The sequence below is a fragment of the Anser brachyrhynchus genome (assembly GCF_964034855.1).
Source record: "Anser brachyrhynchus genome assembly, chromosome: 1".
Lineage (NCBI taxonomy): Eukaryota > Metazoa > Chordata > Aves > Anseriformes > Anatidae > Anser > Anser brachyrhynchus.
In genome coordinates, this window is record NC_137694.1 from 211,020,165 (window position 1) to 211,047,898 (window position 27,734).

General features: G+C 47.2%; 1 protein-coding gene and 1 long non-coding RNA gene across 4 annotated transcripts in view; one reads left to right on the plus strand and one right to left on the minus strand.

The window, feature by feature from the left end:
• FCHSD2 (FCH and double SH3 domains 2) overlaps positions 1-27,734 on the minus strand; it is a 148,768-nt gene that overhangs the window by 117,877 nt on the left and 3,157 nt on the right. For all 3 annotated transcript variants that reach the window (XM_080559487.1, XM_080559488.1, XM_080559486.1), the window contains exon 2: positions 27,220-27,317. In XM_080559487.1, coding sequence (XP_080415613.1) covers positions 27,220-27,317 — 98 coding nt within the window. The remainder of the gene's footprint in view (positions 1-27,219; positions 27,318-27,734) is intronic.
• On the plus strand, positions 12,603-23,466 carry LOC308179558. The gene is made up of 2 exons (XR_013940422.1): positions 12,603-22,659; positions 22,762-23,466. It is a non-coding gene; the product is annotated as an uncharacterized lncRNA (long non-coding RNA).

A 27,734-nucleotide genomic window follows, 5' to 3' on the forward strand; every position in this document is an offset into this window, starting at 1 on the left:
TAGCTCAAGTCCTTCTCGTGTCATTGGTGTCTTGGTGTCATTCCACGTTGACATCCGTGCCGGGCTCCCACGCAGGAGCTCAAGGTGCACGGTCACGCTGCGTTTTAAGATCAGGGTTTCAACACTATCAGGCTACCTGAGGAAGAAGTTTGACTATTAAAGAGTGTCAAGGTCTCTCCAAGTGCTGAAGTTATTCTCTTTACCCGCTGAGCGGTCAAAGCAGAGCGATTTTCATCAAGTTGCACCATAAACTACTTCCACTGAGCTTAAGGCTATGCCAGCAGCACAAGAAAACCTAATTTTGTTTAAATTAGTTACACAGTAATTATGGCGGCATGTTAGGAAAACAATCCTCAGGAACATCCCGTAACGAGGTTAACACCAATAAACACAAACGAAATGAGTTCTGAGCACACTTTCTGCTCCTGCCTACTGCCTTTCACCCCCAAAGAGCATCCAGGGCATTACAGGCTCGGCCAGCACAACGCAAAGCAAGACCCCAAATGCAAGGGGAACCCTTGAAACTCTTTCCAGGATCCACGACAGCCCCAAAGAGCTGGCCATATTCCGGCACTGACAACGTCCCCGTGCGGCGCAGGTGGGTACAGAAGGCTGCCCAGCCGTGCCAGCCGCAGCAGGTGAAGTTTTGTCCCAGCAGGTGAAGGTTCAGATGCTCGCAGTGAACCCTCTTGGTAAACACTCAAGGTCTTTAACGTGCTACAAACCCGTTCGTTTCAGGTCTTCCTGTTCCCAAGTCCAAGATCCCAGCCAGTTCGGCAAGCACGCCTGAAAACACAATCCCCTTTTGAAAGAGCCTGACTTTTACAAGTACAAATGTTTTCAGAGGTAGCTACGAGGAATACCCAAAATATGTTATCCGCACTGCAGAGGTAACAAAACAAGCAGCTGCCTTTGAAACCTAAATCTGGGCAGACTGCAAGGCAAAGGCCGTTATTTTCTAATTCTCAGCTAATCTTATTTGGAAACGTATAATCAGAGCTAAACGCTAAGGATACTCGGTTTACACAAAGCGTGGATTTGGAGCTGTGTATTTCACCACGCGTTTTTTTTTTCCATACAAAACAAATTCCACTTAAACTAATTGCATAACAATAATTGTGACAAGCTGGAAGCGTAAGATATCCCCTACAAACCTTCTATATTAAGAGGTTTACACTGGAGAAGAAAAACAAAAGCATTCAAACGGCCCCGGTATAGAATTACAAAATACCATGCAAATCAAATTTACCCACAAAACCGACAGAAATTTTGGCCTCGGACTTGGCATGCCTGCAAGCTCCGGCATGAAGAAAAAAGTACCGTGCAGTAGCAGCTCCGTAAATGAGAAACATTTTCGAGCACTTTTAGATTTTGCTCTGTAAAACCCTGCTTGAAGTAAAAATAAATAAATAAAAGAGACGGCAAGACATCACGTAGTTCAGTTTATACGACACGTAAGTTTGTGTTTGATCTATGTTTTGGTGAATAACAAAAATGGGAAGCGCTGCAAGACTGGCAGCATCAGCCAGCTGCATTCCTTGAAGCTGTTCTGTGCTGCTTTGTGACTGCATTTCCCTCGATTAGTCAAACACAAAGCTGTTTTTCACCTCGGGACAGTTTATACAGGAATCCTTTTATGACACCATAAATACATTGCAAAACACGAAGAAATATGAGACCGAGGTAGGCAAATTTCCCCAGGAGAAATTATTTCTAGCAGAAAAAAAAAATAATTCGCTAATAAATGCATGATGTTTTCTTAACTTGGGAAACTGGAAAATTTTCCTGTGAGCATCTAGGCTTTATGTGCAGAGCTGGGATATTCTTACCCTCACTGTCAGTCAGGATGGACAAGTTCATTCACATCAGGAAACGTTTGGTTCCCTACGTTAATAAAATGTTCTGTTACTGACATGGTTTGGCGGGTCTGCAAGAAAGCAGTAACATTATTTAGGGTTTCTTTAAACTAGGATGTATAGATATCTATTAATACCCTCACAAACTAACCATTAATTAAATCTAAGAGACATTAGAACAATTGTGCACGCAGGGAAGTTCAAGTTTTGTTTCTGCACAGTAATTCTTAAGCACTGACTCTATCCTGCAAACATCGTCATGCAGTATGCTTATTTCCTTTACCCCACCAAAAGCAGCTCAGAAGCATTTCAAGTCCTTGTCTGTTTAAAAAGACAACAAGAAAGAATAAATCCAATGAAGTTCAACAGTATTTGGTGCATGTTCTCAAGCTCTGTCCACCTTCCATTTTCACTACGATACTCGCACGATCCTCGTATTGCAGGAAAATCCCGACTTAGCCTCTTAGTCTCCAAAAATGAAAAAAAGCAACAAAAATTACACTCACCAGCAGGACAAGCTGCTGCCATGTAAAAACCATCATGTTAAGAGTGCGACCAGGCGCCTGTCTCTGTAAGAGCCTGCAGCTAGGGAACACCGCTGCACGCCCCGGGGAGGGAAGCCTCATCGGGGAAGTTTTCCCAATGGTTTCAACACAGGAGATCGAAAACTGAGAGGCAATGCCAGCCTCCCACATCATTTCCTTGCATGCTGCTGCCCACAGACACTCGCTCGGCTTCCTGCTGTGTCTGAGAAGGACGAACCTAAGCCTGGAGGGATTACAAAGGCTTGTGAAGCACGACCAGCGGGAGAAGTGGTCAAGTGGCAGCAAGCGGCCAAAAAGTGAGCAGCAGTCTCTCCAAAATGATTTGTGTGACAACGAGAGCCACAGGTGGGGCTGGAAAGGACTTCTCTTCCAGACTAAATACCGGTGGCATGAGTATCCGAAGAGGAGGAGGATGGAAACGGTTCTGCTGCACAGCAGGTTTTGATCCACTGACATCTCTCCAGTACGTTCCTCACTGCACCCCGGATGATACGCCCTGAGGCCAGCGATTCTGCAGTCTAACCCAGCTCATAGAGCTTTACACGACGAAAAATATCAGTATGATGCGGTATCTTGGTATTAAAGTAATCTGACCTCACAATCTGACTTCTCCTTGGGCTCCGTGGAGCTGTAAGGGGGCAGAGGAGGGGAAGCCAGGCTTACCGGCATCCCCGCCGCCAGTGCTGCTGGAACCACCACCCCAAATCCCCGCACACAAAATCCAGCAGCTCTCAGGTATTGAAACGACTCACCATCAATCAAATTAAAACGAGAAATGCAATGAAACGTCCAGGTGCATTCGAAAGTTTTAAGTGTAAATAAGCTTAACAGCACGGAGCACGGAGTTCGGTCGGAACGACGCGTGAAGACGACGTCCTGAGGGGCTGTCAGGGTCACTGGTGGGTGGCTGTCCCCTGGGGTGGCAGCACCTAACGCTCCCATTTTTATAGAAATCTGTGCATTAACACTGAAATATACGTTAACGCTTAACCAGTCACACAAATCTAAGGATGAAAGTCACAGACTACGCGTTAAAAAACAAAGTACGGTGACGGTGAATTACCCTATATATTAAAAAGCTAATTTAGCCACGTTTAGAAAGCTATGCAGCTGGACAAAATGTAAAAAGACACTTTATGTACAGGCCTACATACATAAATAAGAAGGATTAAAAATAAAAGGAGGACTGAATTTGTATATGGTGAATGTATTTCCACTTGAAGGCTGAGAAACTCAACGACGAGCCAAGCAGTGACCTGAACCATACCTGGAACGAGTCCCCATGAGAAGTCAGGGCACACAATGGTCAAACCCCTGACGTATGAGCTGAAGAATTGGTACAACTCGCCTAGCACGAGCAGTGTGTGTTAATGCAGTTTTTGGGCTACAGACATCTGGGTTAATTGTTCAGGAATTTTACTGAAAAAAATAAAAAACCCTACAATGTATACATCAAAAGCAAAGCACTTGAAAGCGTGCAAATCAGCAGCACATCTGAAACCTCCAAAAACATTCAACCGTAGAAATGCACCTGTTTTCACTGACCTTGACCTGAGAGACTCCCCAGTGCTACGCTCACAAAAGCGAGGAGCAGCAAAGGAGCCGACACACCGAGCTCTGGAGACAAGATCTCCCGCATCAGCAGAACGCGCGGCACAGAATTGACACTTTCGGTACCATTAATCCGAAAGACGAAGAAAGGAGACGGGTCTGGGGGGAATTACACACACACACCATGCACGGTGTAGCTCTTCAAACTCTTCTTTTAATTCTGTATCGCTAACAGAAGCGGAATGACAAAGACGGTATTATTTTCTCTTTGCCAACCTCACTGAGTTGACAGAAAGTAAAAGGCATGTTGAAGATGCGAATCAACGGAGTAGATCTGCAAAGCTCTAATACAGTAAGGAAGATAATGGAAAAAAAGAAAAGATCTGAAAGAATAACAGATTTCGCATTGTTTCAGTTTTTCTTTTTAGGTGTAATTTCAAAATACAGTTTTAAAAGAATCTATTTATCCCAGCAAGTGGTCTTCAACTAAAGAATTGCAGAGCACGTTGCAACTGATTTTATATCAAATCAATCCAAAATGCAAGGCGGTGAATCAGCAAGTAGAGAGATACCCCAGAATTTCCAGCTCCCCCCAAAAACAGATCAAGAATAATTCAAGACATCTGGGATTATGCCAGCAGAAACCTAAGAGTTCCCAATTCCTCCTTATAATATACAGAGTGCAAGTGCACTCAGCGTGCAACGATGCCCCAACTACTACTACATAGATTTATATATATATATATTTTTTTTTTAAATATGAAAGGAAACACTCAAGCATTCCTAGTAACACTAAAACATTCAGCTCCTACTACTTTAAAAAAAAAATCAACCCAACCCACACACAGCAGTGGAGGCAACCCCAGAGAAAGCGAAAGCCAAATTTCTGTGCCAGGGTAGAATCGGGCAGGTGTTTGCTTAGAAGCGTTCAGTCTTTTTGTAGCATTTCAGAGAAGAGACGAGCAGAAATCACTATGGAACGGCCTCAAAACCACCTACTTAGCAGTGAATAAATGCATGAACGCAGTCTCTCGGCAGAAAAAGTCCCAATGTACCTTTCAAAAAGAAAAAAAACACAAACCTGCCTGTGACAAGTTGAAGCGCAGCGTTAGACATCAATTCCCCGCTTCCCTTTCACAGACAAAGGGATCCAGAACGCCTTTTACGACGCTAAGATGTGTTTGGTGATGAAATGTGTTTATTCTGAGCAATGGAAATAGATCCCAAGACATCAGCGACAGCAAAGGAACCTCGGTGGTGAACTACACGCACGTGAAATATTTACGTACAAGACGGCACGGGGGGCTGTTTCCAGCTGTCTGCACTTTAATTGCCTTTTTTCTTGGAGGTGGGGCTGTCATATCCATGCTGCCATGAACGTGGCCTCTCCTGCAGCACATCTGGCAACCAAAGTACTGAATACCAGAGGAGCTTGCCGGCAGCGCGCTCCATCCCACGGGGCACGGCGCTATCGCACCCGGCGCTGGCTGGAGCCAGAGGCCCAGCTGCCAGCAGGACTTTGTCCCGCTCCCCGCCACGCCAACGGGGCCGTTCAGCCAGCTTCCCACCCACCTTCCCGGCCACTTATCTGTGTCCTCAGCTACAAAGGTACTGGAGGAGACTGCCTCGAAGGCCTTGCTGAACTCCACGTGTACAGCCGCTGCTCCTTCCACGGCCAAGGCCACCTCTGGCAGCAGCTGAGGCATCCCCGTGGGCCCTGCCCCACAGCATCCCAGCTCTGTGTCCCCAGCAAGCAGAAAGCTGGTCCAACCACCCCCCTACCACCAATGTCACCCACCAAACCATGTCCCTAAGCACCACGTCCAACTTTGCCTTGAACACCCCCAGGGACGGGGACTCCACCACCTCCCTGGGCAACCCGTCCCAACGCCTGACCGCTCTTGCTGAGCAGAAATGTCTCCTCATTTCCAACCCGAACCTCCCCTGGCACAACTTGAGGCCGTTCCCTCTGGTCCTGTCACTGGTTACCTGTGAGCAGAGGCCGACCCCCAGCTCCCCACCCCTTCCTTTCAGGCAGTTGCAGAGAGCAATAAGGCCTGCCCTGAGCCTCCTCTTCTCCAGCCCAAACCCCCCCAGGTCCCTCAGCCGCTCCTCACAGGACTTGTGTCCCAGGCCCTTCCCCAGCTTCGGAGCCCTTCTCTGGACACGCTCCAGGGCCTCGATGTCCTTCTGGTAGTGAGGGGCCCAAAGCTGAACCCGGCACTCGAGGTGCGGCCTCACCGGAGCAGAGCCCAGGGGGACGAGCACCCCCCTGGCCCTGCTGGCTGCACTGCTCCTGTTGAATTCATCACTTACCCAAAGGCCCCATCCCATTTTCCCCAGTAAGGTGGGAAACACACCATAACGAATCACTATCATACAATTAAACACACGCTTTAGGCGTGTTCTTAATTTAAGGACAGGTGTGTCACTAACAAAGTTGCTCCTCCAGGAGCCCCCATACATGCAGGGACAGGCTGCATTACCATTCCCTTTCCACATCCAGCAGAGACAAAGCCGACCTACCTGCAGCCGTAATTAATCCACCAAAATGCTCCATCATGACGCGACTCTCAGATGCCGCATGTAAAGGCCTCCTCTTCATTTCTTTTGTTTACACTAAGCAGAATTACCACTACTGAGGCATTTCAAATGATATGCGTGAAATCCCAGGCATCTGAAGGATGAATTATATTTACAGAGAAGCACCGATTTCAAGTTATCTGTACAAACACACACACCTCAGAAGCAGCAGCTGGAGCGCACCAAGCTAGGTTATTCAAATGAGAAACGTGCTTCTAATGAGGGGGCTCCCGTTAGCTCCTTTCCAGCAGGCGAGCGCACGTGTGGCTCTTCAAAGAGACGAAAGAGCAGTGCCCACTTCAAAGGGGCGACTTAAAGCACTGCACACAGCGGAGGGAGAACGATCAGAGGCAATTTTCATCACAAAGTCCCCACGGCTTCAAACCCAGAGACTTTTGTAGGGTGGGGAGTTCACATCAGTGCACCAAGGCCTGGCTTTCCCTCTTCCAAGGGAAACTTGTCTCAGAGACAACGCTGTCATTGGAAGGCAGTAACAGAACCATTTCAGTGCCTACAGCATCAAACGTCACCGTCAGCATTGTGGTTCAACACAAAAAGCTGACAGACAACTGGAAAGCTCTCTGAGCTTCCTCAGGTTTATGTAAAGTTCAGACACGGCATCAGCAGAAAGCAAAAAATGTATGTACCAGAAGATAGTTACCCTTCTTTCCCTTACCACCCAGCTAAAGGTAAGCTGAAGCAAGTCCATTGCTGCTGCACTTCCAAAATTCGTAGAATAACCCGAGTTGGAAGGGACTCCCAAGGACTTTTCCAGGCTGAACAGGCCAAGTGCCCTCAGCCGCTCCTCATACGTCTTCCCCTGTAGGTCCTTCACCATCTTCGTAGCCCTTCTCTGGAGGCTCTCCAACAGTTTCACATCCTTTTTTGTACCGTGGTGCCCAGAACCGCACACAGTGCTCGAGGTGAGGCCGCACCAGCGCAGAGCAGAGCGGGACAGGACAATCCCTTCCCTCGACCAACTGGCGATGCCGTGCTCGATGCACCCCAGGGTACGGCTGGGCCCTCCTGGCTGCCAGGGCACACTGCTCTCCAATCTGTCCAGATAAAACAAGGGCTCGTCCGGGATTTGAACCCGGGACCTCTCGCACCCGAAGCGAGAATCATACCCCTAGACCAACGAGCCACCACATTATGTCTTTGAACACAAGTTATAGCTTACAGAACAGAAAACCAAAGCAAGCGGGTTAAGCAGCCTCTCAGAGTGACGTTAGCCTGGACTACACAGCTGAAATTACACCGGCGTGAGATTTTGGAGAAGGCTTTGTGCTTCCACCGAAACCGGCAGTAACCTCCTCCTGTCCTCAGCAGGCAGCTGCAAAGTCATGGGGGACCTGATTAGCACTAAAAAACAGCCTAAAAACCAAAAAACCTCCAACCCCCCAAACCCTTCTAGGCAGGTCAGCAACCTACTACATGCAACTACGTATGCATTGCCTCCAACACGCAGAAAAAGAAGAATGGAGCAACACAGAGCCCAGAGACTGCCATTTGGCAGCAGAACGGACTGAAGACTGGCTTATCCTGATCACGAAAACCACAATAAACTGGTCAAAAGATTAGTTAAAACTGCTGCACATCAGTCTGCGCAGCCACCCGTTTCCTGTTGACTCTTCGTCTGAAAGAAAATAAACCCTGACGCTATCTGCTTTCAAATAAAAGTATAAATTGAAGATCTGTACAGCACTGGATTTGCGTTCAGTGTTAGGGTGTTGTTTTTATTTATGACATATGAAGACCACAGAAGATCAATCCATTGATAAACCAATAAAAGGAAACATATTTGACACATCTACATACAGAAGTGTGAGAAAGCAGCCTTAGTGACCACATGCAGCTTATTTTAATCTTTGCTAGCCATAAGATGCTTCCTGCCACAAGTTCTGCTCGCCCACCACGCTCACATTGATCAAACAACGCTGGTGGTATTTCATTTACACACCAAAAACTGCCCAGGACAAAGCACACAACCTTAATTCTACTGCAATGCTTTTATCACAATGAACAATCTGGTTTTTCCAACTACCATTGTGCCAACACTGCCAGCTCCAAGAACAGGGCAAAGGAGCTTACGCATCTGCATCCATCCATCCAACTGGCTCAACCGCCTTGGGAAAGCACAGACAAATTCATTTTAGATATTCTACACTAGTCAATGCCATTTTTTTTCTTGTCCAAGCAGGCTACGGGGACATTTCCTCCCCGAACCAACCTGGAAAATAGAAGAGGTACAGAAATCCCCGCAAGGAAGTGGTTCGAAGGCTCTGGAGGCAAAGAGGCATAAGGTTGCTTTCTCAGCACGCACAGGGGAGATCAATTTCCACCCAATTCAGCATATAAAAAAGAATTAACTCCTTTATAAAAACCCCATCCAGTATCAGAACACCTGGAAGTCACTGGCCAAAGACACTTCAGCAGGGGAGGGCTCCGTCCCCAGTAACTTTTTGGCTAGTTGGCTTCCGTTTCAACATCCCTGCATCTCGGCCAAACCAAGGCTGCCTCCAAGACTAGACCCCATGCCTCTGCTCCGGCAAAAAGGCAACTGACAAAATCCAGGAAATGCGGGCAAGCAGGACCTCATTTCACCTCATTCAAGACTGGATTCTCCATTGCCACAGAGCTTTCTTTTCAGCCCCTCCACGCAAAAAGAAAACAGAAATCACCAGATGCTACATTGCAGCAAGTAACAGCCTTCATACCAGGTTTTAAAAATATGAAACACTTTTGTTCAATTACGGTTATATTACCTGAGTGAAACAGATCCCTTCCTAGAATGGTAACTGTTTTATATACGCACACTTTAACCTTCCAGGTTTATTTGATAAAGTACAAGCAGGTCAGCAGCATTTTTATCAGGGAGCAAAAGTCTGGATCCCTCAGTGCGCACGCTTCCATGCTGGGTTGGAGCGATATCAGCACTGCTACCACCGTCCTTCCCACTGAAGACCTTGTACCGCTCATTAAATAACGTCTAAAATAAACCACTGCCCCATTTTGAGTACGTAGCATCACTGTTAGAACAGTTTTTCTGCTTCGATTTGGTTTGGCTTCATTTGTCTGACCTTCAGCTAGCCTCGCTGCCTGACAGGTTAGTGTGAGATCGGCCACCAGCCACTTCTGACTGGGCCTCTTCCGCTTGGAGATCCACACACACCGTTTTTCCCCAGGTCTTGTAGAAAGGTGTTCGTCAGCGTTCCTATCAGATCACATCTCGGCTCTGGGAACTTGTTCTTGTACCACAGGCACCCCAGTACAGTGTGAGTGTGGCCTCCAGGCCAGGATTTCTAGCAAGAGCCGGTGAATGCTTTTCATTGCTCGGTAGGCCAGGCTTTCATCAGCTGTGAAAGCAGGTGAGCCAGAAGAAAGAACTCAAAACCACCCCCACAAGGCCACTAGAACCTAATTTTTTTGCCCACAATGAATCTCTGTGACCCACCACAAGAAGCCAGCATCACCCTGGCTTCACCAAGGGGAAGCTGTGCCTGACCGATCTGGTGGCCTTCTACGATGGAGTGACTGCATCAGTCAACAAGGGAAGACATTGATGGCATCTACCTGGACGTCTGTAAGGCCTTTGACTTGGTCCCACATGACATCATGGTCTCCAAATTGGAAAGATACGGATTTGAAGGTTGGGTCATTCAGTGGATAAGGAGTTGGCTTGAAGGCCACACCCAGAGAGTGGTGGTCGATGGCTCCATGTCCAGGTGGAGGCTGGTGATGAGCGGTGTCCCTCAGGGGTCTGTCTTGGGACCGGTGCTTCTCAATATCTTCATCAATGACATAGAAGACAGAATCAAGTGCACCCTCAGCAAGTTTGCAGGTGACACCAAGCTGAGTGGTGTGGTTGACACACCAGAAGGAAGGGATGCCATCCAGAGGGACCTGGACAGGCTGGAGAAGTGGGCCCACGTGAACCTCATGAGGTTCAACAAGGCCAAGTGCAAGGTGCTGCACCTGGGTCAGGGCAATCCCGGACATGAGCACAGACTGGGAGAAGAACTCACTGAGAGCAGCCCTAAGGAAAAGGATTTGGGGGTTCTGGGGGACGAAAAGCTCGACACGAGCCAGCAGTGGGTGCCTGCAGCCCAGAAGGGCAACTGCGTCCTGGGCTGCATCACCAGAGGGGTGGCAGCAGGGGAGGGAGGGGACTGTGCCCCTCTGCTCTGCCCTCCTGAGGCCCCACCTGAAGTATGGGGCCCCCAGCACCAGAAGGATGTGGGGCTGTTAGAGCGGGTCCAGAGGAGGGCCGCAAAGATGCTCAGAGGGCTGGAGCACCTCTCATTGCCACCTTTCAGCACTTAAAAGGAGTCTTATAAAAAGATGGAGGACTCTTTACTCAGGTAGGTAATGATAGGACAAGGGGGAATGGTCTTAAACTAAAAGAGGAGAGATTTAGATTAAACTTGAGGAGGAAATTCTTCGCTGTAAGGGTGGTGAGGCACTGGCACAGGTTGCCCAGAGGAGCTGTGGATGCCCCATCCCTGGAGGTGTTCAAGGCCAGGTTGGACAGGGCCTTGGCCAACCTGATCTCGTGGGTGGCATCCCTGCCCACGGCAGGGGGTTGGAGTTAGATGATATTCAAAGGTCCCTTCCAACCCGAGCCATTCTATGATTTCCTGCCTGGGAATCCACTCGAGCTCTGCCTGCTCTCAGCAGATGTGTCAAGGACACCTTGAAACTCCTAAGGAACAGATATCTGTAACAGCAAGAAACTCCCTGCTTGCTGAGTCAAGAAATTCAGCAGCCTCACTGCAGGCCGCACTTCTCACAGCCCACTGACAAGTCACCCCTCACCTCAGCGTACTTGTCCAGTGCTCTGACAAGTGCAAAAGCAAAAAAAAGTGGATTTTCTTGAAACTTGATTTTCATATACATACTCTACTCTCATACACTACCTCCTCTTCAGCAGCAAGTCTTAAAATATTCAGCCCTTCTGACTACAGCTCCCTGCAGAACAGCACTGACCGACGACTCAAGCAGCTCTTCTCTCCTTCACGCATCCTTCACCACGACACACGTCTCCCTTTTCAAACAGGGGTTTTCCCCAAGCAAATAGCAGCTGCCGTATCTGCCCAGCCCTTTTATAGCCGAGTACACAAACGTTCCCTGGCGATTCAACCACTGCAGAACGTTTCGCCATCCTGAGGAGTCCTGCTCCGCATTTCTACTCCTCTTCTGCTACGCAGAGGGTTTACAGCAACTCACCAAATGCCTCCAATTCGGCATCTCCGTGTTGTAATTAGAAGTACGCTTTTCCTGCCACTACAACTAATTATTTCGGGCAGCTTTGCTACAGTTTGTCCTTTGGAATGTTTATTCTTGAAGTAGCCACTTATTCTCAGATAAGATAAACTACACTAAAGGAAAACGCTCTTGAATGTAAACAGAGATACTAAAGCAGAAGACATTTCAGCCGATTTAGAGAAAATCCTGCTTCTGCCTTATATCAGCATAGAGTAACATACGTAAAGATCTTCCTCAATCGGGGAATCAAAGCTGCGTGTAGTTATCTTTCAACAAAAGGAGCCTTCTGCTTTTCCCGCTGGCGTTCACCTACAATCGTTTTGCCACATTTTCCCCTCACACCGTTTCCAGCACCTAAATCATCTTGCCTGCGCCTTGCGGAGCTGTCAAAACAGAAACGGCATGAAGATTTCCGTGCGCTGATCCCAGAGGAATTTGACAAACCTGGAAGGGAGGCAGAGCTAGAAACGACACCCTGTTATCACCGAGCCCCAGCCCTGACATAAAGCGTAACTGTTTCTAAACACCGCTACAGGTCTTCATCCTCCTCCTCCTCCTCCTGGATGCACGAGGACCCAGAGGGAATTAAAGCAGAGACAGCTTAACCTACCCTGCAAGAAACGAGTGGCAGCGAATTGCAAGCCTGAATCTCGGCCATTTTATTACGGAGCAGGTCTCCTGTAAACAGAGAGCCAAGCAACTCCCCGTATCTTCTGTAGACAAACTTCTCCAATCGACCTTGGCACACGGGTTTAAGAGTGATCAGCTGCTGTTCTCTGGCAATTTGTTCTTCCACCTGCATTTAATTCCAAGGAGAAAAAAAAAAAACAGGACTAATTTGCCTTGCATGACCAGAGCCAGAGAGCAGATGAACTACGGAACTGGCACGGGTCAGCGGGTGCAAGCTTGGGCGTTCTTTACAACGTGCGTAACGCACGGGTTTGTTATATTTATAAATAAAAGGGGGTTTTAACACAGTACATAAGAGGCACCCAGTCAAAAAGTTATTCAGTTTAAACTAAAAATTAATATATATTCTGAATTCTTGGTGCAATAGTGGAATCACAGAAAAAATCCTAGAGTCATTATGGTTGGAAAAGCCCTCCAGGATCACCTGGTCCAACCACCCCCCTACCACCACTGTCCCCCACCAAACCATGTCCCCAAGCACCACATCCAGCCTTGCCTTGAACACCCCCAGGGACGGGGACCCCTCCACCTCCCTGGGCAGCACAAAGCTACCAGCACAGACCCAAGTTCAAACAGGAGATATCGATGATTTTGTCAGCACTTGGCCTTCCACTTGATCAGGAGCTTCTTCTTCCTAAAGACCAGGAGCTTCTCCCTCCTAAAGCTATCAAAAATTACTAAGCAATTTTCTTTCTAGTTTCAGTTTCAACTCTGCTTTTAGACTGACATTTTATTACGCATTAAAACGCTCTAATCCACACAGCCTGCGACAAATGACTCTCTTAAACCACGAAATATCTTTAAGTTGTGCCCGAACAATGATCCTCTGGCAATGCACACAGGGAAAAAAAAAAAATCCAGACAACATTAAACAGCGAGAAACGCACCCACCATAAATCACATCGCTGTACAGTTTGGGATTAGGATGAGTTGCCACTAGCAACAGAGCCCAAAAAAATCAATTCTCTCACTATATATAGAGAGAGTTCTCGTAGCCTCCAACGGAGTCAATGTTTTCAGCAATTTGTCTCGGGAAAGTATTAGCAGGCCAGCATGTGATCGGAGAAACAAGACAGCCAGATGCAAAACAACCCTAAAACAACGTTTTTGCCTTTAAACAGAATCATAAAAAAAAAAAAAAAGAAACAACTGGAAAGATGCTGATGAAAGCGAATATTTCATTCGCTCTCTTCATAATAAAAGCACACAGTCTTTATAGCGGTAGCGTTTACAATAAATATGACAATTGGTTTTCTAGCTGATGTGTATTTCAAATTATCACTGATTTTTTTTTGCTTTAAATTGGGAAACCAAACAATAAAAGAGGCAATTTGGACACATGCAAAAGGTATTTTTGCTTATGGCCTATCCAAAACTGATTCACCATATTCAACGTATTTGGTATTTCTCTAAATACCGGCACGTTGTAATTCCGAGGCTACTAGGAGCTTTTAGAAAACGGGGGTGTGACAAGTTCCTTTGATCCCCCCCCAGCGCTCCGAAGGAGCCGAGGCACCTTTCTTCCTTCAGGCAGCTCATCTCAGCCTGGAGCTGCAAAACGTTTTGCGGGAGGCAGCAACGGAGCTCTTACCTTGCTCACCTGTCACATTTCGGGGATCTCGACGGTGCCTCCCAGGTTTATTACAAACATTTCTTTCCTTCCTTTACCTTTCATGCATGCACTTTTTCTGTAAATAATGCACTTTACAAGGTTACATTTTCAGCAGCACTGACATAAGCCAAACGCTGTATTTTAACTCATGCAACAACTAGCAAGAATTACCATAACGTTATTGTCCTCGTGAAATGCAGATGCTCTGTCTTAGCAGTGCACGTCCCATATCTTGGGTTAGTTTTATTTATTTTTTTTTTTGAGTGCTTTTCAGTAGTTCCCTGGAAATATGCAGTCCAAACTGTAAAAGTTATCTGTGGGTATATCTCGGGGTATTCATTACGAGGTTTCGGGGCAGGAACACAAGCTGCAACTGAAACCGACTGGGGGAAAGTGAGGAATTTCAGGTGGTGTCACCCCACAAGCCAGGTGAACAAACCTAGCTTACGTCCCCGCGTGCAGATATCAGAAGAAGGCAGATTCACCACGCAGCTTTGATGAAATGCTGCTGTTCACAGGGTTTTTTTGGATATTCAGCTTGGTCATACGCCGGATGCAGGAATGGGATCCCTTGGGCACCGAGAACTGCGATTTGCACGATCCTCCTACCCACCACCCTCTCACCAAAGCCTTTCCCAGCCAAAATAATTCAATGCCACATCATTGTTACAGGCTGTGGTCCACAAGCACCAGGGAAAAATGAGGATCCCTGCCACTGCGAGTGCCTGTTCCAACCGACCCTCAGTAACGTCCCTCGGTTCGCAGCTATTTGGGGATGTCCATCTTCGCTGGGCCAGGTGGGACTTGGAGGAAGCCACAGAAGAGACACCAAAACTGACCCCAAATTCAGAAAGCAGGGTTCTTTGTGGCAATAAAGAGCAAAGGAACAAAGCACGCTCCTGGAGGCAGAGCACCTGATGGGTAGAAAGGAAAAAAAAAAGCCCTAGGATTTCCTTACCAGGGCTGGCAGGCCACTGCCTGTCCTTGAACCATGTCTTCTCCAGGTTCAGCTCGCCTCCGCTTCTGCAATGGGGGAAGTTCTTCCTTCTACCCATTTAATCTGGGAAGGCGCTGTGAATACGAGCGGTCACTTCCAGGGCTGCTTTGATCGTTCCCTACCCAGGGAAAGACGGGCCAGGCAGAGTCCAGCCCCATCTTTTTTCCAAACAAAGCAGAAACTTGAAGTCTACTGCCACCCAGCCTCTTGGAAAAGACTTATAAGAGAGTACAAGAAGCCTTTTCTTCTTGCCACTGGCTCTTCTTCGCCTTGCTTTCTACCTGCAGCAGCACCAGCTGCTACAAACACCTGGGCGGGGGAAGGATAATCCTCCCCAAGGGCAAATGCAGCTCGGGTGCTTAACTGGGAATTAAGAAATCAGTTTTTCTTATAACTGTAGTGGAAATTCCGTTACGGAAATGGTACTTTTTGGAGTATCACCAAACGGTGGGACGGTTTTTCCTGACTGAAAAGCCCCCAGTAAAACCGGAGCAGAGCTGCTGGTTGCCTCCGTGCTGGCGGCGCACCAGCACGGCCAGGTGAAGATAAGGCAGAGCGTTTCAAACATCTAGCTATGTCAACAAAACAGGGGCCAGCCCTTCTCTGGCGTAACGTTGAGATAGCCAGCTAATTTTAGAAAGAAAAAAAAATAAAATTGAAAGGGTCAGCAGACCAACTTCTGGAGCAGGCAGATCTGTTTCATGCACTCGCAGAATGGTTTGGGTTGGAAGGGACCTGCAAAAGCCATCCGGTTCTGGGCACGGACACCTTCCGCTCCATCAGCTTGCTCATGGGAGAGTAGAAAAGTGTTTGGATGGGTCTGGATTCACAATGACATCTCCTAGGCTGTAAAGATCTTGTCTTGGTTCTTGCGAGTGCCATTAACCGGACAGGAGCACTGCAGCACCTCCAGGTGAAGGACTTGGCATTAATCAGCTCCAGCAACCAGAGAACATCAAAGCAGCCCTGCTACGGAAGATGAAAGCAACGCGTCCCGTAATCTAGCCCGGGGTGTCTAAAAGACTACCCAAAACTCAGAACAAAGACCATTTTCAGCAGCCGCAGTCCCTTGAGCTCTCCAGCAATGGTATGCCATGGCTGCAGGACACAGAAAGCGCCTGGACAAAGTCCAGGTCTCCCCAGGTCATCAGGAACAGCATCACCACCACCACCCTCGACTTCAGGTTCCCCCCGAGATGGGCAGACACTGAACATCGGCTTCAGCCATCGCTGGATTCAGGCATCAAAACCCTGAAGACTTACGAGTGACAGATGCTTGCCACCTCGGTGAAATGCGTGAGCTTCAGACGCGTACAAAAACTGGATTATACATCCTCCCTTCTTTTCTATGCAAGGTTCAGAGCTACTAGCCAAAATCTGTTGTCGCGTAGATTGATACAAACATAGCATTAATATTTTAGAAGGTTTTTCTAACCCACATGAGCATCACGGACATCATTTAAGCTCCATAACTTTGACAGACGCGAAGTTTTCGGGCAGAGGCTGCTCTGAACGCCTGCACATCGCTCGCCCCATCACATCAAGCACTTCTGGGCCTTTCCCACAGCAAGCACGGGGAAAAAATCCAGATGCCCAAAGTGAACTAAGGCACTTCACGTCTATTGCTATCCATAAAGCTCTGATCTGAAGACTCAGCACCTCCCAGATCATTATTCCCCTTCTGAGCTCTTTGCTAGCTTTGTGGATTTCGGGTGTAAGCGAAAAAGCAAATACAAACGAGCCTTATTGCAACTGCTTGCAGAAACTACTTCTTTCATCTCTTTTCTAACTGTTCAGGAAAATGAGGAATACAAGGAATTGCTACAATTTCCACCGGCAGACCCGAAGATATCAGTTACAGAAAGCACCGCAGCACCCACAAGATATTAATGCGCCGCTATATGGAGAGCTGAGGTCCTTTAAGAGCGAAGAAAAGATGAGATTGCCCGAAGATTTCGAAAGGAAATCAAATCATGAACCTTAAATCTTTTTGATGACAAACTCACCCATCTTTCTGCTGGTATACCTGAAAATAATGATAAAAACCACTCCCTTTCCCCTCACCCTCCGGATTCTCAAGGTGTCACAAAGGTCACCCCTAGTAGATTAATTGCCTGCTTTTGTACGGGGAAAGGAAAAATCACCTCACATAAAAAGATTTGCAAACAACCCAAGGATAGCTTCAGTAAACAGAATGACACGTTGTTAATTATGAGGTCCTGAAAAGCACAGCGCTCAGCTCTTACAACACACGCTCATCCACGTCACCTGGCTCGCAGGTTCGCTATACGGACATGCCACTTCAACACCACCCCGCTAAAAAAGCGCAGCCCCATTTAATGCCCTCGTCATCTCCAGAAGCATTGAAAGGAAGAGGGTAAAATAAATAGATAAATAAACAAACAAACAAATAAATAGCGTTATGGTCCTCTAAGTGTAAGTGTGTGGATGCCGCTGGCTTCATTACCGCTCAGCCTCATCTAGAAAGTCCTACCTCTCCGGCTCCCTGCTCTCCAGAACTGCTTCTGGCCTTCTAAATTTATCAATTTAGAGGGCAAAGCCAGCAAGATCTGCTCCCCAGTCTTCTGCCTGGACGTAATTCCGGGTGCAGACTGCCATTAAATAAACATAAATCATCTCAGCGTTCACGGGGGAACGCAGCAGGTTCGTGTCAGCCACCCGATTACCTCCTCCAGAAAAATTATTTCCTCCCATGCAATATCGGGGAGGACAAACCACGGCTGTTCCTCCGGGTGAGAGGATGGGGAACGGCGCTGCCAGGGGAGCAGCTGCAGCACAGGACGGAGGTGGAGCAGGGAGAGGAATTCCCGCTGTGGGGATACCTGGAGGCACGTCTGTTTTTAAAGAGCATCCATGTGCTTTGGGATTGCCAGGACAATAAATTAACATAAGCTCGTCACCGTGTGCTGGTGCCGTAGGAGCTGGCAAAATAAAACTCAAAGATCCAGGCTTCGTTGTGATTTACGATAAAAACCACTCGATGGGTCTCTCCGTTCGTTCCTCCTTTCTTTTAATTTGGATGGAACTGAGTGTTGGAGGTAAATTCAGTAAAAGAGCTGTTTCTGGCTCTATAAACTGTGTGTTTATGGAGCTGGGGGATGCCAATGCCGCAGCAGATCTCGTACAGAAAATGTGAACGCTCTGCCTGTGCGCTTTGCCTCTCACACAGCTACGTGGACTAAAAACATTGGGAAGAACGGCAAAAAAGAGAGAGAAGATAAAGATGAAAATCAGAAGCAGGACTTGTTTTTAAGTCAGGTGTTCCCAGGCAGCTATATTTACCTGCCATCTTATTTAGCCCACCTAGATCACACGGGGCTAGTGAGAAACAACCACCCAAAATCCTAATTGAAAGACAGGACAGGCACCAAGGGCACAAAAAAGCAGAGGGTCAGACACCACCGTGCTGCCCTGCTGGTATCCCTCTGCCTGCATTTATAGGAAAAATGGGCAAATATTGATTTTTAGATCAAACACTGCCATATGCCAGGCTGCTGAATTTTCTGTAAGCGTTTCAAGATGGAAAGTCAGAATTGCTTCAAGGGAAGACAACTCTTTTACTACGCTGGCGAAAGGCTGAAAAATGCTTTGGTCAATTTTGCTTCCATTAAAAAAAAAAAAAATTTAAGGCCTTCATTTCTGTCTTTCTAAATTTCAGAATTAAAACCAAAAGCATTTCTTCCTTAGAAAATAGTTGTGTGTAATTTCTCAAATTTCCAGCCATCCCTAATATCGCCAAGCACATCTCACAAGGAATACAAGTTCATTCGCCCTTCTATTTAAACACCTTTAAAAGTACTTTTGATCTGGGATCATCTCAGAGTGTCACACCCTCAGGAAAAATCGTGGCTTGTTTGGGTTTTCTGAATGCCTGACGGCACCCACCCAGACGCGGAGAAAGGAATATTTCGCCCAACTCACAGCACTCTGACAAGGAACAGCTCCAAACTTCAAGAATTTGGACAAAGCTAAGAATAGCATCCACGTTTACTGTAGAACGCAGGGGGGAAAAAAATAGATTTCAATAGAGTTTTAGTTATTTTTTCTCAAGCATTAATTGGCAAGATTGCATTTATTTCTAAAGTAATACAACTGAATTCTTCCCAGCATTAATTCAATCAAAAGACTAACTTAATGCACTCTATGATTCATTGTGGCAAGCTGTTGCTAAAATTTTAAAACCTAATAAAGCGCACGCACAAAACCCCATTACTGTGAGCTATTATAAAACAGTTATTTACTGCGAGTAGCCAGACTGGAATTATTTTGGTTCATGCTGAAGCTGATAGGGTTTTACCGCCCGTTTTTACAAATACGGGCGCAGGACATCTTTTTTGCATGCGCTTTTATACAGAATGACTGGCCTGGAAGATTAAACAAGCTCATTGACTTTAATATATAATTTATTTTTTTTTTTTGGTCTTAGTAATCAGAAAACTGAACTGACAGCCATAATACGAGCCAACACTCGGTGAAAAGTCCCCTCGGAGCAGCAGCTGACCTCAGCGCCCCAGGACGGCGTGCCCAGCGATGCTGCAGTCAGATAACCACGCTACCGTAGCCTCTGCCCGCAAAATTCTCTACTTTCACCTCCACCACGAGCACAGGAGGTGCGATCTGATAACGCCGCCTCCCTCATTTGTCAGGACGAGCTTCCCCACTCGCTCGCGCTCGACAGGCGCAAAGGTTTTCAAGTCCCGACGGGAGGCGAGGCCGGCCGTTCCCTTTTGATCCCGAGGGCGAGTTCCTGGAGCCGTGTCAAATCCGAATATTAAAAGGAAATTCACGCAATTTGAGACAGCTTTTACAAGACGAGATGCAGACTGATCCCACGGTTAGGCCTTTCGGTTAAAATATAACCACCACAGATGGAGCAATGGCTATCCCATTCTTCTCACCATGCAAGCCTCTTACAACAGAGGCATCTTTCTATGTTATTATTATATCTGTATTATTATTATATCCTTCTCTGGAGATATTCAAGGCCCATCTGGACACCTACCTGGGCAACCTGCTCTAGGGAACCTGCTTTGGCAGGGGGGTTGGACCCGATGACCTCTTGAGGTCCCTTCCAACCCCTCCAATTCTGCGGTTATTTAGAAATATCGGCCTGCAACGCGTTCTGCATGAGGACAGAGCCTTACTCCGTCCTTAACTCCAGCTCCGTGGCACAAATGTCGGCACTGCCAAGCTCAGGAGGTCCCAGCAGGTATTTTTGACAAAGGCTGACCTTGCAGGCACTGTTCACAAAGCCCCCGTGCAGGTTTAGCTGGGAGGCTGAAAGCCCCGTCTGCAAAAAAAAACGCTCGAAGCGCTACTGGCGGAGGACGCGAAACCTGCCAAATAAACCTTTTTCCCACCGAACGAGATGAAGCAAACACAACAGAAGCGCGTAGGAAACGAAGCCAGGCTACACTGATTGTGTCTGGAATGAGAAGAATGCTCTTCCTCTTTCCAGTACCCTGACGTTTGTGGGATGTCCTGGACACCTCCCATTCCCCTTCCCCGCGGGGTTTCGGAGGTAGGGGCTGGGATTAAAACCGCTCAGACCCTCGAAGAGAAAAGCCCCGCTTACAGGGTTTGCTCCAACGGGTCCCAGGAAGGGTTTGGCGTTCCTTTAAATTGCCTGTACCGTGTTCTGAGATAGCCAGGTAGCTTGGTTGAGCATCAGCTCCTCCTCGCACGGTCACACCGCCAGCTTGCCACCGCTGCTTCTCCAGGGCTCTGCCAAGGAAAACCCTGCCAGGAACGATACCGGGTAAAATCCAGAAGGAAAAACACCACCACCACCCCTGAAAAGGTGAAGAACTCCCTCTGAAAAAGGAGGCGTTTAGTCAAAGCTGACAGCGCAGCGCCCAGCAAACAAACCGTGCGTTGTACCAGCAGCAGAATCCTCTTTTTATTATCTTCCAAGGCAAACACGTCCTAAAGGCGCAGCGCTCACCAGCTAACACAGCAAGCCGGAGCTCTCCTGAAAGCCTGGAAAGAAACGAGCCCTGAAATTCAGCCTTCCAGAGCGAGCGTTGGCATCGCCTCCCTAAACCAGAGCTCGTTCATACGCAAGCCTTAAAGCCAAGAAGTGGGGAAAAAATATGAATTTCTCTTCCCGACGCACGTAAGGAGCGGGTCGGTGCTTTCTGAAATCGCTGCTTCTGCTACAAAAAAAACCAAAGGACACTAAAAACAAACCTCCAGCAGGTCACCAAAAGACTGCGAAGCTACTTAGAAATATCGAAACATGAGATCCATTGCGTTTTATATGCCAGGGATTAAAAAAAAACAGGAGTGTGGTCCATTTCTCAATTTCACTGTGCCAAAATAGGCTTGAATCCTTACACTGTGGCTATGTTTATACTGAAATTTATTTTTTTTTACAGAAAACTTGGACCTTCCACACCCAGTAGGCAACATTTCTTCTTTTTAAAGCGCATTCCAAGCTTCCCTCAAACAGCTCCAGTCAAAACATCACCAGATTTTTTTATTTTTTATTTTTTTTTTAATTCCGCCAAGAATGCGAGGATCTCATTAACTGACTGCCTAATTACAGGTAACGTGCCCAGACCGCAGATCCTGTGGCATCTTGAACTGGAATATTATTCAGAAGCAACACCACCAGCTTTGGAGGGGGAAAAAAAAAAAAAAATCTGAGATTTCTGCCGCACGAGTATTCCAGCGAAGAATTATGCCGCCGGTCTTCATCTGATTAAGAGAGCTTGGAGAGAGGAGAAAAACCTCACAGTACTCCAGTAGTCACTAGTGGTGAGGAAGATCACCCCGAGAGGAAAGAAATGCGTTCAACTCCGAAGAAAATTGCAAGATTTAAAGAAATAAATAAAAAATAAGCCTCCAGATCTAATGGTTGTGCAAGGAAAACCTTCCCGAGCGAGCCAAACCATTCTAATATAATATTGTCCATGGTGTTTTCTTGAGTTTTCCTCGTACCTCTGCTGTTTTCTGCTTTGTGAAGGCTTTATCAGATTCCCCCTAGCCAGAGGCAAACCAGGACAGGGTTGAAAACTTTGCGAGCAAATTGCATTCCCTGCAGCTGGGGACCGGGAAGAACAGGACGAGGTAAGCCCCTCACCACCACCTCGCCTCGGGGCAGGAAAAGGAAAGCTCTCCCCTAACTCTTCAGGATCTCTGATGGGATCCTAGTACGTATTAGTGTCCATATATACAAACGCACATTCTTTTCCAGTTCTTTTTCCGTCCTCCTGCAGCACCTCCCGTACTGCGACGCGATTTCTCCCCCCCCCCGTTAAGCAATCAGGGTTGTGGCTGCAATATTTGATTTGTTGCACTGAAAACCTGGAAGCACGGTTGGTTTCTCCTCCGGTAAGCTGACTCCCAGCCAGCGTTGCCAGAAACCTTATCAGGAACCTACCGACGGAGTCGGCGCGATTCCAGGAGCACAGGCAAATTCCACCGGCGAGTGCAAAGTATATTCGCAGCAAAAGGTTACACGCAGCTGGGTTAGGGAGAGCCCAACTCAGCCCAGAAAAGGACACGTTACGACTAGCACCAGCTAGCTAGCTGCAGGTACACATTCATTCATGTTCTGCTTTGGTTTTTAATTTGTTTTGCCTTTTTTTCTTCGGATTTTTCTTTTTTTTCTTCTTTAAATCCATCCTGTTCACCCAGGCTTGTTAGGACAGAGTCGAGACAAGGTGTGGAAGTGATGTTGGAGGTGTGGAAGTGATGTCCTTGATCCAGGAGCGCAAACAAAATCCCTGGCCAGCTCCTCCTTCCCTGCCCCCTGCAGACCGCTGCGTCCCCGCGGAGCAGGCTACACCAACATTAAATACCACAGCACCTCGGAAGCGGATGTGACGGCCAAGAAGTAATTAAATATCACAATCAGAACTGGATAAAGAAAGTAACGGGGGTGAAGACCAAAAAAAAATAAGTTGTCTGGTTGGAAGGAGGGATCAATCTTCACGGGGCAGACCTTCGGAGGAGAGGATGAAGGCAGCACACGCTGCACGAAGGCGAGACGGAAGGAGAAAGGCAAAGGACTGGGAAATGTAGAGGAGAACGTGGCTTTACCCAAAAAAGATGAATGAACGTAGAGGGTAGATGCTGGACTGGATGATGACAAGAGAAATTAAGGAGGGAGGAACCACAAGGACAGAAGAGCGAAAGGAACAGGCAGTACCTGAACATATTTGCAAGCATCTCTGGGACACGCAAAGTTCATGAGCCTGTAATTTGGGCAAGTCCTTCCGCACTAAGAATTGAGTTGAAACTGATGAAGAATTAAGTTTGGTTCCCCGGCCACTCGCTCCTCTCCCGCTAGCAGAAATGCTCACGGGGCCACACAGCCAGCAGCACCAGAGGACGGATTTACCTACAAACAGTCCATTTTGGGGACGAAAACTGGAAAAGGTGTGTTTTCAAGGGGGTGAATTCCCTGATCTACACTGCTCACCCAGCCACGAGAATCCCTATGATCCTACGGAGCGACAGCAAAAACAAAAGTTGGCGAGCGGAGCCGGCCCTTCAGCAGCAGCCCAGACGTCAGAGCGGATTAAAACTGCCACGTAACCACAGCCTCGTTCTCTCTGGCAAAGCATGAAAGCAAGGAAAGAAGACAAAAAGACATTTTGAGGATGTAATATCAAAAACTGCAGAGGCTCGGGAAGTTCTTCTGGAAGGCAGGCCTTGGGATGATGTCCAAGGCGAAGCAACCACCACCTACCAAGTTCGTGGAGTCGGTCGCACGTACGTACCTTACAGAAACACCAAACGAACCCAAGCGTGGATCACGCCGAGAGCTTTACGCTCACCAATTAAATAACGCAAGGTCTGAAGCCAATATAAAATATACGGAAAGTGCCATCAGCTCGGATAAATTCAGCCATTCACAACCCAGTTGGCCTTTGGAAAGGAGATGAACTTGCTCCCTAGAAGAAGCCAGGAGTGGACAGAGCGAAGAAGTGCTTCTAGCCACGGGGAAGCTTCAAAGGATGCCCAGTTCACAGCAAGAAAGCTTAGGTTGACCTTTTTTGGGGGGGAAAAAAGCATCTTTCTCCATCAGGGTTGCAGAAGGACGATCTTTTTATAGTAACGCCAGCGTGGATCCACCACATGAAAGGCTGTGGTGGCTGCAGGGAGCTACAGAAGATAAACATACGCCATGCCTAAAGCCGAGCCAAGGATCCTGAAAGCATCCTGAACCGCTCGTTCCACACATTCCCCGGCACCGAGTACGAAGCAACACAACGCAGAGAGCCAAGCTGAGATGACAAACACAGAAAGGTATTTTTAAACCCATTCGCCAATACGTTTCACAACGCGTCGCGCGTTAAGAGTCTTGTCAAAACGCAGTTTGCAAGACTGCCGTGGATGATACAAATTTTATGAATATGGGAATTTTACGCCCTGCCCAAGGTTGTCCAACTCCCAGGAGAGCTTCGAACCCAACTACCTGCACATAGCTCTGTCAAGCCGTAGGTGTGCTTTCCACAACCAAAATACTTTGCCTCTTCTCCCCAGCCTCCGTGACCTGAAGCTACATCCTCGGCGTGCAAAACACTGCGTTATCACTGAAAAAGACGACGTTATTTTTGATTTAATTAAACACAGCGGTTTGGGGAACGTGCGGCCCTCCAGGAGATTAAGTATCTGCGGAGGGGGGGGGGCGGAGAAAAATCGAGTTACACCTGTATGCCTCAGCCCTGACCAAGAAGAATCCCGTGTGGAATAACCAGCAGCTCAGCCTTCATCCCCTCCAAACGGCACGGTTTAAGCCTTCAAACCATAAACATTTAAAACGGCGCTCGGTTTTGCATAAAAAAAAATAAAATAAAATATCAAAGCTGCTGGAATGAAAAGTATGTTTATGATCTGGGGTACTGCCAGAAGTCATCCGCTCCTGCTCCACCAGACAATGGACGTCTTTTACTGGAACTCATAAGGGAACTTTCTGATCTTTTCCTTGCATCTCTTCTTCATTACAGAAGATTTGAAGTTTTGTATAAAACCGGCCCGAAATGATATTAAAAACGTAATTAAGAGCATTAAAGCCCAGACAAACACTTGGGTTTATAAATACCACATGTGATTTCAATGCCTCCGTTTATGGGCTAATATATACAATAATTATTTGTAGCAATTTCGCATTTGGAAATATGAATCCTTAATCACCAACTTGCAAAGCACGCACGCAAGGCTTCTCGCTGCCGCTCCAGCAGCTGAGCAGAGCTCAGAGCAGCACAGAACAGCGCGAGGCTGTGCCCTGCCCGCGCTTGAAAGCTCAAAGGGGGGGGCGACAAAAGGACCCCAAGTCCCTCAAGTTTTGGTAAACAAGCGGCATCCAGCTCAAATTTAAGACTTTGGGGTAGCAGTAGGGTGCTTTCTATGCAAACAACTCTTCATTCAAGAGACGAGAGGATCCTGTGTGCGGCTCTAGCGAACACAGCGGTTACAGGCGCACGAGGAATGGGATGAGCAAGCTGAAACCAAGGTTCTCCCACCAGTGACACACGTGGACCGACGTCGCATCGTCTTCAAAGCCCCGCTCCTCCTCCTCGGCTAGATGCAAACGGAAAAGGCCCCGACACCACAACCTAAGATCCTTTTTTTTCCAGCAGTTGTTTTTAAGGCAGAATTCCCCCGTTCTCTCGCGCTCCGCCACCTGATACTCGAACGGATCATGGGCACGGCGGAGCTGTCGTACCCTACCACATCACGCCACGTTTAAAGAGGGGTTAACCCGCAAAGCCACGCGGCGCTCCTGCAGACACGGGCTGCTTGGAGCAGGAACGCCGAGCGGAGACCGCGGACGTTTCGTGAGCACGTCAGTGAACGAAACACCCTAACCCCACTGCTTAATCCACAAATTAACATGAGAAATTAAGTCGCATTAAAGACAAATATTTTAAGCCAACGCTTTCGCGTTCTCCTCTTTTTGTATCCGCAGGCTCATGCCGCCTTCCAGCAGACTGCAGCGATTGTGAGCACCTGAAGAATAGGAAACGCTAACAAAACCTGGACTAGAGCAACGGGACCTGGCCCTAACAATCTAAAAATAATCTCCTATCCGGGAGGGGGAAATTCCTTAGATCGGTCTGTTAGTTATTACTCAGCGCTTGCTAGTAAAACACCGCACAGATGATAATTTTGATCCAAGGAGATGAAGGCTGGGATCTTGCCCCTACAAAAAAAAAAGGGCTTCGATATCCACTGCAGGCAAACAGGGGAGGGAAGGCTCGAGTCTCGTCGTTCCGATTTATTAAGAGGGCATTGGGACAGCGAGACGAACCGTATGTCAGCCGTCAGAGCGGCCGCATTTGCATTTTACATAGCAATATAAAGCACGAAATCTGATTTAATTAACAGGTGGGACATACGCTGCCAAAGAGAGAAGGGCGGCAGCAGCCCCACTGCCAAATACTTCACAGAAAACCCACCCTAGGATGGGTTTTCTAAAATTGATCCTCCCCAAACGCAATGATTAATCCTCCATGTAATGCCAGGTAGCCACTACCATCAGGTTTTGTTAAAGGCAAAGTTTTAAGTCAAAGAGGCGCAATCACCTTAGTTAACATGGATAATAAAAAACAATAACACCACACCGTTGATGTAACGTAGATTTTCCCCTACTGCTCTCAACCTGTACAGAGTTTTAAATCATACATGCAAATATCTTGCAAGTTGCTGGTATTAAAAAAAAAAAGGCAATCTATTTAAAACCGCTGTTCAAAGCTCTTTCTAGCAAGATGTAAATCATCGGTGGTTTTAATATATCTGTAATAATTGTAACAGCCTCTTACGGGCGGTAAATCAAAGTCTCAGCCTATTATAATAGAGAAGCACTGCTGAAAAGACCAGGGCTTTTTCTATGTTTTTTGTGACTTCTTTTTAAAAAAAAACTAAAAAAACATTTCCCCCATTGAAGAGAAGAAAAAAAAAAAAAGTGTTTGCATTGTGTTAGCTACAGTTATAATTTCCAGCTGTGTCAAAAAAACTTTAACAGCCTAAAAGCAGGAAATCCAAAGAGGAAATTCCATCGTCAGTTCCTGAAGTTTTGTAACTCCAACGTTCTTCCAAAAAAGCTGGATCTTAAAGGAATTTCGGTAGCGTTTTCTGTAGCCTTACCTGATATCTTCGAGGAGCTCACATTCTGCCTGATGCTTGGCCTGAAGCTTTGTCATCTGCTCAACCTGAACGTTTTTTAGCTCTTGTGTGACTTTCACCTAAAAAACAACAACAAAAAAAGGACCGTATGCATCTTCTGTAGAGTCTAAATGATTTTTCTTCCCCCAGTGAGATTTGATTTCCTTCATTTATTTTGAAATTGCGCATTTCGGCGGAAAACTAAGGCACAGAGTGAAAAAGGCAGGGCTAATCAAGGCTGAATTCGACGCACGCTGTCACCTTAGCAGGCTCACGCACCGCAAGAACCTCACACTTACGCCCAAAGATTAAGGAAAATGCCATTTTATTCTGAAAGACAGGAGGAGGATGAGCGTCCAACAGATTTTTAGAACAGAAAAAAACCTTGGGGAAAAAAAATACCTGGGCCGCGGGGGGGGTAAATTGACGGCACGTATACGTTTAGCGCTTAGGAGCACGTTAAACAGTTTTAAAATTCATTAAGATTTCCTACAATT